We start from the raw sequence: 17,488 nt of genomic DNA, 5'->3' as shown, positions 1-17,488 counted from the left end.
TGCCTCAGAAGTCTTGGGGATGGAAAAACAAAAAACAAACAAACAAAAGGCATAAACTAGGAAAACAAATATTAAAAAAAAAAAACTCCATAAGTGAACATTACACTCATATTAACATACAAAAACAAAAATGCAAGTTGTCCTACCTGGGAGGCTTGGAACTTCATTGAGTGACTTCTTGCAAATATACGGAAGTGGAGTCCCACAGTGGTAACTTTGCCACTGACCTGAGGCAGCATTCATCACCACACAACTAGTCCCATCCAGCGGGGACAAACTCTGCATATCTATGGACAGGAACAAATAAAAAGAGAAGAGTACAAGTTATCAAACAGTAAGGTAGTAGTGACTGCTGCTTTTTTTTTCTACTACTTTTCGATACAATAACAACATATTTTGCATAGTACAGGCCCTTGTATTTGAAGAACATAACTTGCTTTGAATGGAGGCACCTGTCCTACCGTAGGTCCCATAGAAAGTTTTTTGTAAGAGAGTTTCACAATCAAGGAATCTGGACTTCTTTTCTAGTGTTTAATCATAGAACCAGGAGGAATGTTCTATTTACAATAAAACAAACCCTTGGCTGAGCACTTTCCCAGACTAGAAATATCTCAGGGGAGAACCCTTTGTGCTGCCCTCAGTTTCCTTTGGCAACCCCTTTCCCACCCCATTACAAACACAGCTCTGCACTCTCTCTCAGTGCTAAACCCAACTCCTACCTTAACTTGAGAAAAAGCCACAAATTAAAAATATCAGGGAGAAGAACCCTTTTTTACAGTCCTCAGCTTCTCTTTGAGTCCCACTGCAATGGAACTTTTTTGATTTCTCTTCCTTTTGAGCCCCAGTGCAAACCTGAGCTGTGTCCTATGCAGAGTACCCCACTTTCCCCTGCACCGGGTTTGCTCAGTGTCATACAAAAGGCTAGAGTGAATCTTAGTTGTTCATGGGAGAGTACAACAGAGTCAGGGCCAGCCTCCTTTCAGAGGTGTACAGTGAAAGAACACCAAGTAATAGGTACAAATTGCAGCTAGCAAAATTCCTGTTAGATACCAGTAAGTATTTTTCACAAGGAGGGTAGACATTAGTGTGTCTGCCATGACTGAAGATTAAATTATACCATTGTATACCATTGTAACTCAGTCTCCAGCTCTGCATTACAGTCCTAAAGTGTCATCACAGTTTCAGAAGAAGATGCAGCCAGCAGTACAAGTCCAGAAAAGTCCTTAACCTTTTCAAAACCCAGACTACCTTTGAAAAATCTCATAGAAATTTCCTAGTAAAGCTTTCAAAGAAGGAAGAGAAACCACTTCTTATTTTTTCACAGAATTAACGTTGCAGCACTATTCTAGAAACTGATCTCATAGAAAAATAGGATTTCAGTTTAGAAAGGTCAAATTCAGCTTGAAAGATGGAACAATATTAGCTTCAGTATTCCTGATTATTATTCCTCCAGGATTCTCATTTATACTTATCCAGGTTGTATTTGTGAGAATATTACAAATACACACTGAAAATTCGAGACAAACAAGAGTCTCACCAATTCTACTAGGAACTTGGGAGAAATTAAAAAAAGGTTTTTTTAACCTTCTTTCATTTTCACCTCAATACAAATTTAAGCAACCTTGAAGTTTTAAAACACAAGTCAGTCTTCTAAGTAATGTCAGTCCTCACACAGATGCCAGTAATTGTAATATTTGTGGGAAGTCAATTCAATTTTGCCATTCTGTCAGTGGGAGGAGAAATTTAGAAGCTAAGGAAGCTGTAGATACCTCAGTAAAATAAACCTCAAAGATACTATTTTAAGTTTTTGGTTTTTACTGATTTATTAACCTAACCATCCATAAATACAGAATAAGTACAGAAAGATTCATTCTCTAAGGAGAAAAGATGCTTCACAACTTCTAACAGAAATATGATAACAATGATTGCTCTGAAGAAGCCCAGTAGAGAGGGGTGTTAGAAAGAAAAAAAAAGAAAAAAGGTGGGGGGGACAACAAAACAAATTATTAATGTTAATGTTGTGGATACTGTTAATACCACCGGAATCATTACCTGGATGCCAGTTGAGAAAATTCAAAGGTTTGTGATCTGACCATTGCCAACCTCCAGAAACATCCAGTTGATTTAAGCCAATCCAAAAGATCTCAGCAATGTCATCCTTAGCTGGAGAGTTTTGGGTTTTTTTTAAGAAAACAGTTAGCATAAAATGTTCTCTTTAATTGGTCTCCTTTAAATTAAAAATATGATCTGAAAGGATATGCATTTGAGGAAAGAAAGATTGCTACTATAATCAGGCATACAAACTTTCTTGAACTGAAGAGAAATTCACCCACACAAGTTCCAATGCATTCAGATGTTTGTCCTTTGGTTTTATATTCCCAAAGGCACACTGACAGTTCCTCCAAGATTGGACATCAGTGAAGATCATTTCATAGCAACAAGTAGGTAACACACTGCTAAAACATGAACTGCCATTCTGGACCATATCTGAGATTCTGGGGATGTTCCTCATTATAAATATAAACAACAGCTAATGACTAATGAAATCACGCAGACAATTTTTTTAGAAGCCTCTAAAGTGAGATTAGCAGCTTATTGTTGCCAGACAAATGAAAGCACCAATGCATTTTAAGTACAATCAAGTTTTAACCCTGAATTTTAAGAGAGAAACTAAAATGCTGTCTACACTTTATGTTAACTTGTCAAGATTTCCTGATATTAGTACGTGAATAATTACACCTACCTTGTATGTAACTTAATTCAGATCCATCTTGGATGCTAAGCAAATCTCCCCCTTGCCTTTGACATGAAATATAAGCTTCCTTCCAAGAAAGAGCAGACTGTGTATTAAACTGGTAGCAACTTTCAGACCCTGGATCATGTTTCCAGATATCATGACAACCATCTTCTGTTTAAAGGAAGTAGAAAGTACTTGTAACTACAACTATACTGACACATCATGAAAGCTGCAAAAGAAAAAATGTAATACTGAAGGTCTATCAATTTTTATATTGCTAATCAGATATATTACAGAGTAAGCATGCAGTGACTGTCCTGTCAATGCTGCAACAGAAAAGGGACCTGCTTTTACCCAGCTTAACAGCAGCTTGCTACACCAAGGTGAAGCCATACATACATGAAGTCACAGAACACTTTTAGGTTGTTTGTTTAGAAACCCAACATGCCTGGTTGTAAGCAGATTCCCCATTTTCCATCACGAGTATAATCTTCAGATGTGGCACACCATTTTCCACCCATATGTGTTTCATCTTGAATGCAGTCATGATGCCACATTTTATTATACAGAAAGGGGAACTGACAGGGTTTTCCATAGGAGTTCCCATCTTTGGTATAAACCTCTGCAGGAAAAAAATAAAATAAAATTAAAGAAGTAGTTGTCTAGGGGAGGAAAGGACAGCAAATCAGTATTAATGCATGTCCAGACATAGTTAAGTTAAAAGCATGCAAATCACACTCATGGTCTTAAAACACTGTACCTTGTTACAGGTAACATACAGCAATGCCAGAACAGAAAGAAATGAGAGGAAAATATTTTTCTGTACTTTTTCTTCTGAGTGGGGATAACACAGCAGAAACTTGTTTCCCCTTTCCTGGTAAGTTAGGGATAAATACATTGGTCTGTTGAAAGCCAGGTGGTTTGCACCAAGCACTACAGAGCAAGGCTCTAAGAATCGACACGTTCACATTTCAAACACAAATGTTTCAAACTGGAGTCTGCTAGGCTCTTCAGAGGGACCTCTTTGAACAATTCACATACAAAGAAAATTCTGCTCTTAAAGTAAAGCAAGTTTTCACCACTTCTTCCAGCAAGCATGAGATTTCAGATAAGACTGGCTTCCATGGCAAGTGAACAGACTACCAGAACAAAGCAAATGGATAGTTCCTGACAGTCCAAAAGGATGCAAGCTTGCAGCATGCACTGAATTTGATTGTACAGCCTACCAGCAAAGAAAATGACCTCAAATACCACTAACAGTGAAATTCACACTGCTGTGAAGAGGGCAGCATCAGTTCTGATCAAAGGTGGTTGATATTTCATAAATAAGCTCTCACTAAAATATGGGAGGGGGATTTAAACTGAAAGAAAGCCACTTGATAACACAACTTCTTCAGTTGTGCATATTTATTTTTCATTAAAAACAGTTCAAGTTTCGTACTTGAATATCAGTATCTCTCTACACCAAAACTTTCTATTGCTTTTCTGATTGGTCTTTTCATAGGATGAATTTTAAGAATCTACTGCCATAGACATACAGTAAAAAGCTCTAAACAAAAAAAGAAAAAAGGAAAAGGAAAGAAAAAAGAAATAGAAAAAGAAGGAAAAAAGAGAAAGAGAAAGAGGAAAAGAAACAAAAAAGAAAAAGAAGACAAAGAAGAAAAGGAAAAAGGAAGAAGAAAAAAGGAAAAGGTAAAGGAAAAGCAAAAGGAAAAGTCCTCCAAACCCCTGTGCAAACTTACCATGGTAAGGATACTGACATATAACATCAGAGGAATTGTTGCTTCGCCACTGGTCTGTTGCATTTATGCTTGCAGTTACATAGGTACTCTTAACAGTCACTTTGTACTGAGATGCACCAAGGATGGAAGCGTCTGCACATCGCCACCACAGCATTAGTTCTGAGTTACAATCAACCATTTTCAGGCGAGACAGTGATGTAGTGAATATATCAAGTCCCAGGCACTGCTTGGACCCCAGATGAAAGAGGCGATTCTGGGATACCCATTTCCATAAAGCTTCACTTGTCTCCTTGCAGTCATCTATCACTATCCGTGAGTTTTTAACATGTATGCACTTGTTCAGTGTGTCATGGCGAATGGTAAAAGCAGCACTGCCTGCATAAAACCAAACAAATATCCACATATCATTCAGTATCACTTTCACAGAAGTTAATTTTTAAAAGTGTAATCACATTGAGACATGCTACCAGAAAAGTACAGCTGTTTGTACATTACACTATCTCTTTTGTATAAGCCACATTTTCCTACTCTTCTGTGAGTATTCTTTACTCTTTCAAAGTCATTATAAAAAGAGGGGAGATAAAATGAGGCTATTTTCTAAGTCCAATCCTATCAATGAGAATTCCTCCTTTAACACTTACTGATTAGATACCTCATAGCAGCCTTCCAGTATCTGAAGGGGGCCTATAAGGATGCTGAGGAGGGACTCTTCATTAGAGACTGTAGTGATAGGACAAGGGGTAACGGGTTAAAACTTAAACAGGGGAAGTTTAGACTGGATATAAGGAAGAAGTTCTTTACTGTAAGGGTGGGCTGCCCAAGGAAGTTTTGAATGCTCCATCACTGGCGGTGTTCAAGCCCAGGTTGGACAGAGTCTTTGGTGACATGGTCTAGTGTGAGGCGAACCTGCCCATGGCAGGGGGATTGGACCTAGATGATCTTAAGGTCCTTTCCAACCCTAACTATTCTGATTCTATGATTCAGTGATCAACCCCTGATAAATCTGCAAGTTTACTGGGTAAAGAATCTTGTCTTCATACCTATCTGCATGTTACCGGCTGTTACACACTATAATAATGATTTTCACTTAGTAAGCACTGTTTTTTTTTAACTGTGTATTATATACAATACACAGCATGACAGGCTCATATGTGATCCAGTTTGTGGGTGCAGCTGCAGTATTACTAAAATAACTGGCGTTGCTTTTGGGAGTTTTAAAATGAACACCTCACCAAAGATGCCACACAGAGATTTTTAAAATGATTGAGGAACCCTGGTTTTATTTTCAGTTGTGATGCAGATTGTCATTAAAAAGAGAAAGCAATAAAATTTTATAAAGCACAGTATACAATTTTTAAAATATATGGATCACTTTACTGATACAAGCTGATGCCCCTACCAGTGTAAGAACACCTTGGACACGTGGCAGTAGGTTTAGCTAACCAAGAAAAAGCAGCCCTGAATCTATTTTAATGCCACAATAAATACGGCCCCACAGTACAAAACTTTCACTAACCTATTACTGTCAAAAGACATAAAAACATGGGACGTGCAACTATTTAGCAAAGCTCTCAACCTCACTCCCAGCAGCTATCACCGACCTTTGGCTGGCAAGAACTTGCTCAAGGTGAAACTTTTCCACCTGTTTTCTAAAAGAGTAAGCTTCCTTCCTCTCTCTCCGCGCATACAGCGGGGAACGAAAACGACACTTGACGTCCTGCAGGGGCCCTGCCTCAGCTCGGGTTATTTCTCCTCCCGAAGTAACATGCCGAAGGCCCGCCTCCCTCCCACCGCTCCGCACCGCTCGGCGCTGCCTCGACACCGCGGGACCCGGGAACGTGGCACCCGGAGGCGGCGGGGCAGCGGCTGCTTTCGCGACGCCCCAGGAAGAAGCTGTGGGGGTTTTCTTTCCTTCCTCTCTTGCTCCTCCTCGTAAGTTTCGCACATTGCTTCCACGCAGCCAGACTTTGTCTCCCAGCGCAAGGCACGGAGGAGCCGGGAACCGTCGGGGCGGAAGGCCCGTCACAGCGCCTCCTTTCTCTCACAAGCGCTCGCCGGGATGGCAATGGGCCTTCCGCACCCCTTGCGCCGAAGCGCACCCGCGCAGCGCTTTCCCCCTCGCAGGGTAGGCGCCCGCCTTACCTGAGGGGTCCCGACGGGCGGCGCAGCAAGCGAGGAGCCAGGCGAGGAGGAGGCAGACGACGCCACAGGAGGGCAGGCAAAGCCCCGCCGCCCGCGCCATCCTCGCACAGCGCGCAGGCTGCGCGAAGCGGCCGCGCTGCCGGGCTCAAGCTGCCGGAGCGTCGCGCCCGCCGCCGGCTGGCCGGGACAGCAAGTAGCCGGCCCGGATTGGCCCACGCCGGCAGCGTCACTTGTTTCCAGGAGAGGAGCGGCCCCGGGTTTGAGGCGAGGTGTGGGGCGGGGCCGGGCCGGGGCGGTGGCCGGGTGTGAGGGATCGGGGCACCGGGGAAGGGAGCGGCAGGGCTCGGCCACCCTGGCCGGAGCGGGTAGCAGCTGGGGGTGGGGGAGACGCGGGAAAGGGAAGGGGAGTCGCGAGTGGAGAAGAGTAAAGATGAAGAAAACTGAAGGCAGAATGAGGACAGGGGTTAAAATAGGAGGGAGGGAATGAAGAGAAAAAGGAAGGAGGAAATAAATGGTGAAAAAAGGGAGGAAAAAGAAACTAAAAATAGCAAACCGGGCCTAATTATCACTCGGTAATTAAAGTTAAAGCTAAAGTTTTTAGAAGTTGGGAAATAAAGGGAAGGTGAAAGTGCTAAAAGTGAAGAAAAAGCAAAAGGTGAAGAGAATATAAACTAGAATTAATGACAGCATACACTGAAGTAAAATGCTTAAAAATTGCTCAAATAACACAGTTTCTAAGGGTTACCCTGTGATACTCATCCCTGTCAGGCTGTGAGGCCATGTGCTGGCCATGCTCAGTGTGATGGCCGTGACGGCACTGGGAGCCCGGCCAGGGGCTGTGGGGTAGGGACAGGGGCTGCTGCCCTGCCTGGGTTCAACTGAGGGATCTGGTGTTACTGTAGGGTCCCTCCATGCCGCAGCAGCCCTTGAGTCAGGGAGTGGCTGACAGCACGGGGCAGTGGCCCTCACCACCATGGGGAGCATCAGGGACCCCACGGCCAGGCACCACTGCTCTTCCCTTCCTCCCTCCCTTCCTCCCTTCACATCCCTCCCTCCCCATTGCTGACCTGCCTCTGAAAATTTGCTAACTGGACCTTTGCAAGGCTGTCGAGGGAACAGAAGCAGGCCAGGTGGCCTTGCCATGCTTTTTTCGAGTTTTATGGTAGCTAGCAGCTAAAATTGCAATTGCCTGATCCTTTTCTGCCAGGGAAAGGGGGCGGGAGGGGGGTTGAGACTGGGAGCAGTTGAAATTACTGTTGCTGAAAAAATTATGATGCTGTCTACAGGAAGATACAGAAACCAAAAATAAAAGCACAAAGACACAGAGAACCAGTTGGCCTGAAAAGCGAAATAAGGGAAACTGACAAAAACTGTGTAAAATAAAATAAGCTGTTTATAGCTGCGTGTTGGGGGATTCAGTGCTGACCTGTTAAAGGCTGTACAGCTTGAACCCCACCTGTGCAAGAAAGCACTTGCAGAGTCACAAGAAAAAGAAAAAGATAGTTGGCTAGGAAAATCTATTCAGATTAGACTTGAAAGAGCAGTTATTCAGAAAAAGAAATACTAGATTTTCAAAAATATGGGAAGAGCAACATGAAGTCTGTTTTATGTGTTTCAAATACACCCATCTGGACATCCAAAGACTGCAGGAGTTGAGGGTGTGCCAAGCTGGGAATTGGGCAGAAAGAGATGAACAAAACCAGGCATCTGTAAGTGAGCAAATGTTCCTTCCAGCTGGAAACCACAGACCAACACCTGGCTGCCGAGGCAGGGACTATCTGAAAAATCAGAAATAAGGTTCAGGTAGAGAGGGGTCTGTGGCTGCAGCAAAATCGATGCTGTGCTACCAGAAACAGTTTGTTTTCTGGAAAAGCAAAGGTTCAGAGTCTCCACGCAGAGAGTGGGAGGCAGAAATTCCCCACCGGTGAGCCTGATACAAAAGCAAGCTATTGAAACTAAAATTAAATATGTGGTGGGATGGCATGTCTCTTTTTAAATAAAACATCACAGCAAGATCAGCACGTGTGAACCCTGCATGCCCATGAACCTTTCTGAATGTGTGCCGCTTTCAATGTAGTCAGTGACCGTCCCAGTTTTGCTATGGAGTTTAACCTTGTGAAGAGTTTAACCTTGAAACTAATAGTGTTCAGTGCATATTTACTGACCATACATGACCAACTGTGACATTAACAGCATCCTATTTACTGAACATGTATCAGCAAATATGTATATTAATAGAGATTCTCTTAAGGTATCTTAACATCTATGTTTCCCAATATGCACTTCCAATTTGAGGTCCTTTTTTATCTGTTTATAAAATACCATACAGGATAACACAGGATCAGACCCCCACCCTGACTCAAAAATTAAAGAATGCTCAAGGATAGGATGGATAGCTGTTTGCACGCATGCCTCTTTGTTACAGTTATTGTGTGCATGTGCCTGCCCTACACTTAAACTCTGTGACATAGAATCATAGAATAGTTAGGGTTGGAAAGGACCTTAAGATCATCTAGTTCCAATCCCCCTGCCATGGGCAGGTTCGCCTCACACTAGACCATGTCACTGGAGACTCTGTACAACCTGGCCTTGAACACATTAATGTAAGAGAAGATGATACACGAAATGCATTCCTTCTGTCTGACATCAGCTGAACAGTAGAGAGATAAGGGCACATAGACTCACACCTGTACAACTATTAGTTTCAAGTGTTTTATGCACCAAGCAAGAAGTCAGTGTTTTGAGGACAGAAGTTTAAAGAATAGGAAGTTATTGAAGATCATGTGTAAGTAGTAGCTTTACTGGGGTTTATATCAAGAGCATTTTTTAAAAAGCCTGAACACAAATACTTATTTTTTTGCTTTGTTATCGTTTTGTTTTTTTTGTTGTTTTGTTGGTGTTTTTGGGGGGAGGGGTGTGGGGTTTGTTTTTTGGGGGTGGGTTGGTTTTTTTTTCTTCGGATAAAACAAGTTGCAGTACAATCTTTTGTCATCCGTGGAAATGATAAATTAAAAGCTACTATGCAAACATCTTGCCTACAAGAAATCTGGAGAGGCACTTCTTACAAGAGCATGTAGTGACAGGACAAGGGGGAATGTCTTTAACCTGACAGAGGGTAGATTTGGGTTAGACATTAGGAAAAAATTCTTTACTGTGAGGGTGGTGAGGCACTGGCAGAAGTTGCCCAAAGAAGTTATGGCTGTCCCATCACTGGAAGTGTTCAAGGCCAGACTGGACAGGGCTCTGAGCAGCAGCATTACCCACAGCATAATCAATGAACAATTTCTGTATTGCAAATCACAAGCATTATGATGTCCCCATGAATACCTACAGCTCATTGCAAAGCAGCACCTAATAGCAAAGCAAACTTCAGTCATGCCTGGAGAGATAACCAAATACAGAATTTCATACACAGGAGGGACCCAACCAGAGAGCTGACAATAATACACAGGAGCCTTTTCTCTTGCCTTTCCAGTCAAAAAAGCCTTTCAAGGTGCCAACATCGTAACTAAGAGCCTTGTGTTTCTAGCAGGAGTCTTTCTTGTTCATCAACAGATAACTTCTTTGCTTTTATTCCGTACGTTTATATAATAGCATTATCTGCAGAAAGTGTCAACACCTGTCTATCCATAAATGTCCACCTCATCTCTCTTCTGCTCACCACACAAAATAAATATATTGCATGAGCAACCTTCCTGCCTCTTTTACAATCGACACATTGTAATCCAGTTTTTCTGGCTAGGCTGAGCGCATCCACATGCCAGTGAGCACAAAGGGAATGCTGGAAAAGGATTTGCTACCTCCAGCATCTCCCAGGAGTGGGAAGAAAACTCTGGAGATGGTAATTTCTCTTCTCTGCTCCCTCCAGCAGTGACTTTGAAATTGTGACATCTGAACAGGGAACAATAGTTGTTTAGCGCTTTTCCTACCTTGCAACATTGGTGCTTGCAATACCCAGGCCCTTACAGAAAAAAAATAAACCAAAACCAACAACCAAACAAATGAGGGTTTACAAGAGTTGCAGGAGCAGAGTTATTTCCTGAGGCAGAGGACTTTGAGAAAGTCATAGTGCCCACAAAGTAGCTAGCAAAGATTTTAGTCCTACCTAGATTCTGCTGCTAAATTTCATGTTAGAATATGGCTATGGTTTGAGTAAAGTACCTGCTAGCCTTTTAAAATACCAGCCCTGGTCATGTTTAAAGGTAGTTTAATGGACAGGAAAACTGGACAACTGCAACTTTTTCCAGGAGCGTGGCTAAAAGCCAGGTGGTTCTTTTCTGACATATACTCAAGTTTGGTTTGATTGAGTTAATTCCATATATGGCTATGAAAAAAAAAAATCACTAAAATTCAAAGGGAAGTGACAAGCATCCAGCAACTGATTTGGATACAGAGAGGTCTTTTAGAGCAATAACTTTTGACTTGTTTTTGTAGCATCTCCGTCTGGATGGTCTTTTCTTTATGGACACTTACTTTATTTGCTGTCTTTCTTTTTTAACTGGATGTTGAGGACTTAATTCTTTTTAAGCATTAAGGAATATTTCACTTTAAGCAAAAAGGGAACCAAAGGAAAATGGCTTTTTTCTGCTGTTGCTTTAGATTTCCCATTTCATCAGCTGCAGCCTAACCTTTAGCACATTATGAAACTGTTGCACTGTACAGTAAACTTAAGATGAAATCACACACTCAGTTGAATTTTTATCTATTTCTTGCATCCTTTAACATTCTCTGTATGACTCTTTGGCACAAGTTCCAAAGTTTTGAGTTTCTCATTGCGGTTGAAGAGTTTATTATTGTTAGGGATCCTTACGCTTGACTCTTTTAAAGTGTCATCATTCATAATAAATAGGCTAGATGTTATTATAGCATTTTAGAGACTGTTCTGGTTCTTCTACTGCACAGAAACATGGTAGGTAACTTCCAGAAATAATAATAGGAATTACAAACCTTTTTTCTAAAACCAACCTCCATTTTTTACTACAGCTTCTGTAGTGCTGGCTCTGGCTCTGTCCTACTGTATATTTGAACTCAGATTAGACAAGGCCTACTCAAATACTAGAAACAAGTTTGAGAAGAAAAACCTTGTGAAAGTGTGGACACATCCAGTCTGCATCTTGCCTGTTGATAGCAGGGAATGTCTTTCTCTGAGTGTTGGTTTGGTTTTGAATCCTGCTGGGACCTCTGCATGCTCCTGGAACAACAACAAAAAATACAAGTGGTATTTTAACATTCAGGGAACTGCTTAAAATTGTAAAGTAAGTGGTAAATGACACTGTTTTGCAGCACGTCAAAAAAGGTACAGACACGTATACTGTGCAATTTTAATGGAAATTGTGCCTCCGTGTAGTATCTCTACTGGCAATGTTTATATGCTCAGTCCCCTCAAAAGCTGTTTTCTGTTGTCACTGTGCCAGTGTAGGATTATAACTCAAATTATGATTGTGGGAGCTGACAACTCAGATGATATTTTGTATTGCATTACATTTGTTGCAAAAAACCCATAGTTTGGAGGAATGGTTTATGAAAGAATGTCATTTGTAATTTGGGAAATTTTTTTAAGCAGATAAAAATTCATTCAGGTGAAAGATCTTTTACATTCGAATAAAAAAGCTTTTTGTCTTCTTTAAACATGCAAAGCAGAACAGCTCTAATAGAAGTGCTGGGGAACAGGCTGTGGCTTTCAGTCTCACAGGATGTTCTGCAGGCAAAATTCAGCTTGTTGAAGGGAAGATAAGACCTTCTCCATTAGCACTTTCCCCAGTGCTCCCACTGCCTTTTGTATGACCAGAAAGGGACAAACTTTCAATGTGCATTTGAGAGCATGGTACAAAGAGGAAAATTTCAGATTGATCTGGATTTGGGAGCACTTCTGATACAAAATAAGCTGTGTAAAAAGGATGGACTCACTGGGGGCTAAACTGCTGGCATTTAAAAGTTGTGATTGATTAAGCTATGAACTGAAGAGCAGCAGGTGTGGGGAACACACCATTCCATATGTGGTTAGCAATGGCTTAGAAATTGTGCCTTTTTAAATGCAGGAGAGGCCAGACAGCAGAAATAAGGAATGGAAAACAGACAGATTGCCTTTCAAATGAGAGATGAAAAAGGAAACAAACGCTGCAATAATGCATACTTCTACACAAATGCTAAATAACCAATGAATAAATTGAGGGAAATCATATGCCTAGTCTTACGCAAAGACAATGACATGCTAGACACATATAGAACATCTCCATAACAGAATATAAAATATACAGAAAAAATAAAAGTCACCTCTGCTGGTGCTGGGGTAGTGAAATCTACTAGTGAGATCTTACAATCGAATCAAACTAGCAAAGTAGGGAACCAGCAGGTGACACAATCTGCATAGACCAAATGCCATCGTTAAGTGTCTGTAATACTGAGTCTGCAGATTGCCTGCCTGGCCAGAAGGACAGAGAGGATATGCTGAGAGAGAGAGATGGGTGAGAAATACAACCAGAACTGTATTTCAGGTAACCCCCATCTTGTCTGGACACTGTAGCATTGGAATGCCACACAAACTACATTCAGCTCCAACCGTACTGCTTCATGGAGCACTCCTGTGGGACAGGGAGGCTACTGAAAAGAGGCAGCCCTTCATTTGGTCTGTATTAACGGGGAAGATCTTGTCCTACATCTTCATCTTACAGTTGCTGTTCCTGTGTTTATATTCAAAATTCCCACAGGCTTGAAAAAGCCCAAGCATTCACAGCAGTTGCACCCAGTTTCAAAAGGGACAGAGACATAGAAATGAGGAAGCTTGTGAAGAGGAAACAAAGAAGAGCAGCTAGGAACAGTAAATTCTTAAAGGTGGAGCTGAATTTGCTGAAGGATGCACAGCACAGCATCAGTGTATGCCATCAACTAAAGACTTGAGAACTGGTAAAGGGAAATGAGCACAGATAATCTCAATAATCTCAGATAATCTAATGAGTAGATTATTAAAAACAAGACGTTTAAGTCATCTTCAAGTGAAAAACACAGAAAGGATCATAAACTGACATGTTAAAGGAAAGAACATTGAAAGAACAATAAAAAGCGTGCGCAGTAGCTAGCAAAAGGAATACAGTTTAATATTAAATCTTTCCTTAGACACATGAACCCCAAGAAGCCCATTGGAGTCCAATGGCTCAAATGACAACTGCAGACTGGAAAAGAGGAGAGGCAAAAGCATTTCCAGAGAAACTAAATGATGTGTTTGTATGCAGTCACTGGAATAAGTAGATAAACTCCATACTTGAACCCTTCTTTCTGAGGGAGTCAGCAGAGACTGCCTGAAAGCTCTCCACGGGGAAATGAGGGGACAGGGTGGACAATACTAAAGGCTGACAAGCCTAACATCAGTGACAGGCAAAGCAGTAGAAACTGCAACGAAGAATGGAATTAGAGTGCAACCAGATAAATATGGTCTATCTGGGCAGTGCCAACACATCTTCTCTAAATGTAGTATTTACATTCTGGGCCTCTAGACAGTTTTTTGATGAGGTCAGCAAGCATGCAGACAAGAGTGATCTGTCTGATATGGTCCACCAGTAATTTCTTGATCTGGATGAAAGCTCCTACTGGGTGAGCAAATCAGAAAGCACTTCTAGCTAGAACTTGCTGTTCGCATTTTTCTAGTGATGTGAGGGGGCTTTGTTGTAAAGAAATTATTTGTACCTTTCTCTTACTATTTCTGAGAGTGAGACTGAAATAGCTTTTGTTTTTACCCACAGCTTAATGAAGCTGGGACTTGGAACAAGAACTACCTGTCTGTGACTCAACATGCACACAACCCGAGATAAAGCTTGTGGGTGGACAGTGCATACAAACGAGTTTATAAAACCCCTATCTGTGACTGACACCATGGGTAAATCAGGGACAGTGTATGAGAATGTTGCTATCAGCTTTTCATCACTGCGCAAGTACTGATGGTGTGCTGTTTTCATGTGCTCAATGCAGAGTATATGAGGGAGAATGTAGAAGATGAAGATAGTACAGAGCAGCACAGATCCCTTATGACTCAAATCTGCAGTGCTCTGCACATGCACTAACCATTAATAGGCTTCTAGACAAAACTTCAGAGTAGGTTTCAAGCTATAAAGTCTTCAGGATTTGGTCACTTCAGAGACCACCTCTGTGAATGACATACTCCCATTGTAGAAATCATCAGTTGTGTCCAAGTGGAACCTGTTCCTGGCCTTGATTCTGAGCCCACTCTCTTTCGTTTTCTGAGGCTGCTCAAAATGTAAGCCTACTCTTTATGATATTTTACAGCAGGCACTGGATGAGCACCTCTAGTTATATTTTTAAACGAAAAAAAAAAAGAAAGAAAAGGAGTATATTTAGGCCCCATGGGCATGCATAAACTCTGGAATCAGAAATGTCTTTACAGCCAGTGAACCCAGAAGAAATACTCATATGCTGTTGAAATTAATCCAAGTAACTAAGTGAAAGCATCATAGAGTATCTGAAGATCACCAAGTGCATCCCCCCTTGCTTAGAGCAGTGTCAGCAAGAGCAGGTTGCCCAGGGCTGTGTCTAGTTGCATTTTGAGTATCTCCATAGATGGAGACTCTACAACCTCTCTGATCTATCTACACCAGTGTTTCACCACCACCAGAGTAAAAAAAAAAAAAAACAAACAAACAAAAAAACAAACAACTTTTTATTGTGTTTAAAAACAATTTCCTGTGTGTCAGTTTGTGCCTATTGCCTCTTGTCCCTTCACTTGAACCCTTCTTTCTGAGGGTGCCACTGAGTCCGGCTCCATCTTCTGTGCTCTTTCCAGCACTAGGTATTTAGATTCATTGATAAAATCGCCCTGAACGTCCTCTCTTCCAAATCTCAGCCACTCCTCATATGACAAATTCTGCAGTCCCTTAATCATCTCTGCGGCTCTTTGCTGGATTTGCTCCAGTAAATCCATATCTTTCCTGCACCAGGAACTCCAGAACTTAATCCAGTACTCCAGATGTGTCTCACCAGTGCTTACTAGGGAAAAATGATCACCCACCTTGACCGGCTGGCAACGCCTCTCCTAATGCTGTCAAGGATACTGTTGGCTACCTTTACTGCAAATTCACATTGCTGTCTCATGTTCAAGCTGGTGTTCACCAGGACTCCCAGGCCTTTTTCTGTAAAGCTACTTTCCAGCGGGTTGGTCCCCAGCCCCTAGTAATCTCTGGGGGACATTACTCAACAGGTACAGGATTCAGCATTTCCTGTTATTAAACTCCATGCAATTTCCCTTGGCTGATCTCTCCAGCTTGTCAAGATCGCTCTGAATGGCAACACAACCATATCAGCCACTCCTCCTAGTCCTCAATTCTCTGCAAACTTGCTGAGAGCGCACCCTGTCCCATCATCCAGGAATATTAATGAGCATTATTGACCAGTAGTGGCCCCAGTATTGACCCTAGGAGTACACCATTAGTAACTGGTCTACAGCTAGAATTTGTGCCATTGATTACAATATTTTGAGCCTGGCATTTCAGCCAATTTTCAATCTACCTCACTGTTCACTTGTCTAGTCAGCAGTTTGTTAATGAGGATACTATGACAGCCAGTGATGAAAGCCTTGCTAAAGTTAAGATGATTAGCATCCTCTGCTCTCTCCTCATCCACTAAGCTAGTAATTTCATCATAGAAGACTATCAGGATGGTCAGGCATGATTTTCCCTTCATAAGTCCATGCAGATGACTCCCAATCATCTTCTTGTGCTTAACATATTTGAAAATGGTTTCCAGAATCATTTGCTCCATCACCTTTCTGGGTGTTGAGGTGAGGCTGACTGGCCTGTAGTTCCACACATCCTTCCCCTTTTCTTCTTGAAACTAGGCGTGATACTGGGGTTGAATTTCCAGTCCTCCTGTGATCACTGTGACCTTTCAAAGATATTTAAGACTGGTCTTGCAATGACATCTGCCAGCTCCCTCAGCATTTGTGGGTGTACCCCATTGGGCCCCAAGGATTCATTTAAATGTTTTGATCTTCTCTACTGAGGGTGATTCTCCATCACCCCAGATGCTCCCACTGGTCTCAGGGGCCTGGAATTCCTGAAAGAAAATCTTACTTGTAAAGAGAGAGGTAAAGAAGGCATTGACTACCTCTGCCTTTTCCACCTTCTTTGTTACCACCACTCAGCAGCAGGCCCACATTTTTTCTAGTGTTCCTTCTGCTGCTGATACACTTGCAGAAGTCTTGACAGCACAGAGCTATTCAGCTCCTCACTTTTCTCTAAACTTTGTTAATGGTCTGGTCCACTAGGAAAGTTCCCAGACAGAGAAAGAAAAGCTGCTGTGGTCTCCATTTTAACAAACACATGGACAGTTTGGGCATCTTTGCTATGAGAGACTCAAATGCAATCCCTTTTTCTAAAAGGAATCTGAATCCACATTGATCCAGATTAATTCAGTAACTGCCAGGCTAAAGCAGGTTCTCAGTATCTCCTTTTGGAGATGATCTGCTTATTCAAAGCACTCAAATATTTATGAGAGCACAAAGTGGAATTTAGGTCTCCCTCTTCCTTTTCCCCACAAATGAGTGCTGTTACTACTGAAGCACAGTCTCACTCATATTTTCATTGTTACTTGTTGAATGTTTACTTATTGGTATAGAGTCTGATGGTTACACTACATTTGTCTTATGAATCTAACCTTTGACTTGACAACCTTGAAGTCTTCAGAAAGACAATGTGCTAAAAGTGTATAGATTTTAACTTTAACTCAGGCACAGATGTGAAATACAATTGTAATCCTACCTTAAAAACAGAACAATTCAATTACTGACTTCAGAAGTGAATCCTTATGGCAACAATAACCGTATTTGCTAAACCTAGCATTTATCTTTAACCTTTACTCCCAC

General features: G+C 41.7%; 1 protein-coding gene across 1 annotated transcript in view; it reads right to left on the bottom strand.

Moving 5' to 3' along the window:
- The window catches only part of LY75 (lymphocyte antigen 75), a 48,715-nt gene extending 41,820 nt beyond the window's left edge, over window positions 1-6,895 (bottom strand). Inside the window, exons 1-6 of the mRNA XM_061459437.1 lie at window positions 6,622-6,895; window positions 4,480-4,854; window positions 3,186-3,359; window positions 2,744-2,908; window positions 2,053-2,163; window positions 147-287 (exon numbers count right to left, since the gene is read on the bottom strand). Of these exons, the coding sequence (XP_061315421.1) occupies window positions 147-287; window positions 2,053-2,163; window positions 2,744-2,908; window positions 3,186-3,359; window positions 4,480-4,854; window positions 6,622-6,721 (1,066 nt within the window). The 5' untranslated portion in view covers window positions 6,722-6,895. The remainder of the gene's footprint in view (window positions 1-146; window positions 288-2,052; window positions 2,164-2,743; window positions 2,909-3,185; window positions 3,360-4,479; window positions 4,855-6,621) is intronic.
- Between the last annotated feature and the right edge of the window lie 10,593 nt (window positions 6,896-17,488).

The sequence above is a fragment of the Pezoporus flaviventris genome, unplaced genomic scaffold, assembly GCF_033815535.1.
Source record: "Pezoporus flaviventris isolate CSIRO_AGI_PZ_B2104156 unplaced genomic scaffold, CSIRO_AGI_Pfla_v1 ptg000029l, whole genome shotgun sequence".
NCBI classification, from domain to species: domain Eukaryota; kingdom Metazoa; phylum Chordata; class Aves; order Psittaciformes; family Psittacidae; genus Pezoporus; species Pezoporus flaviventris.
The sequence above is the reverse complement of the archived record's forward strand: the minus strand, read 5'-3'. Positions and strand labels throughout refer to the sequence as shown.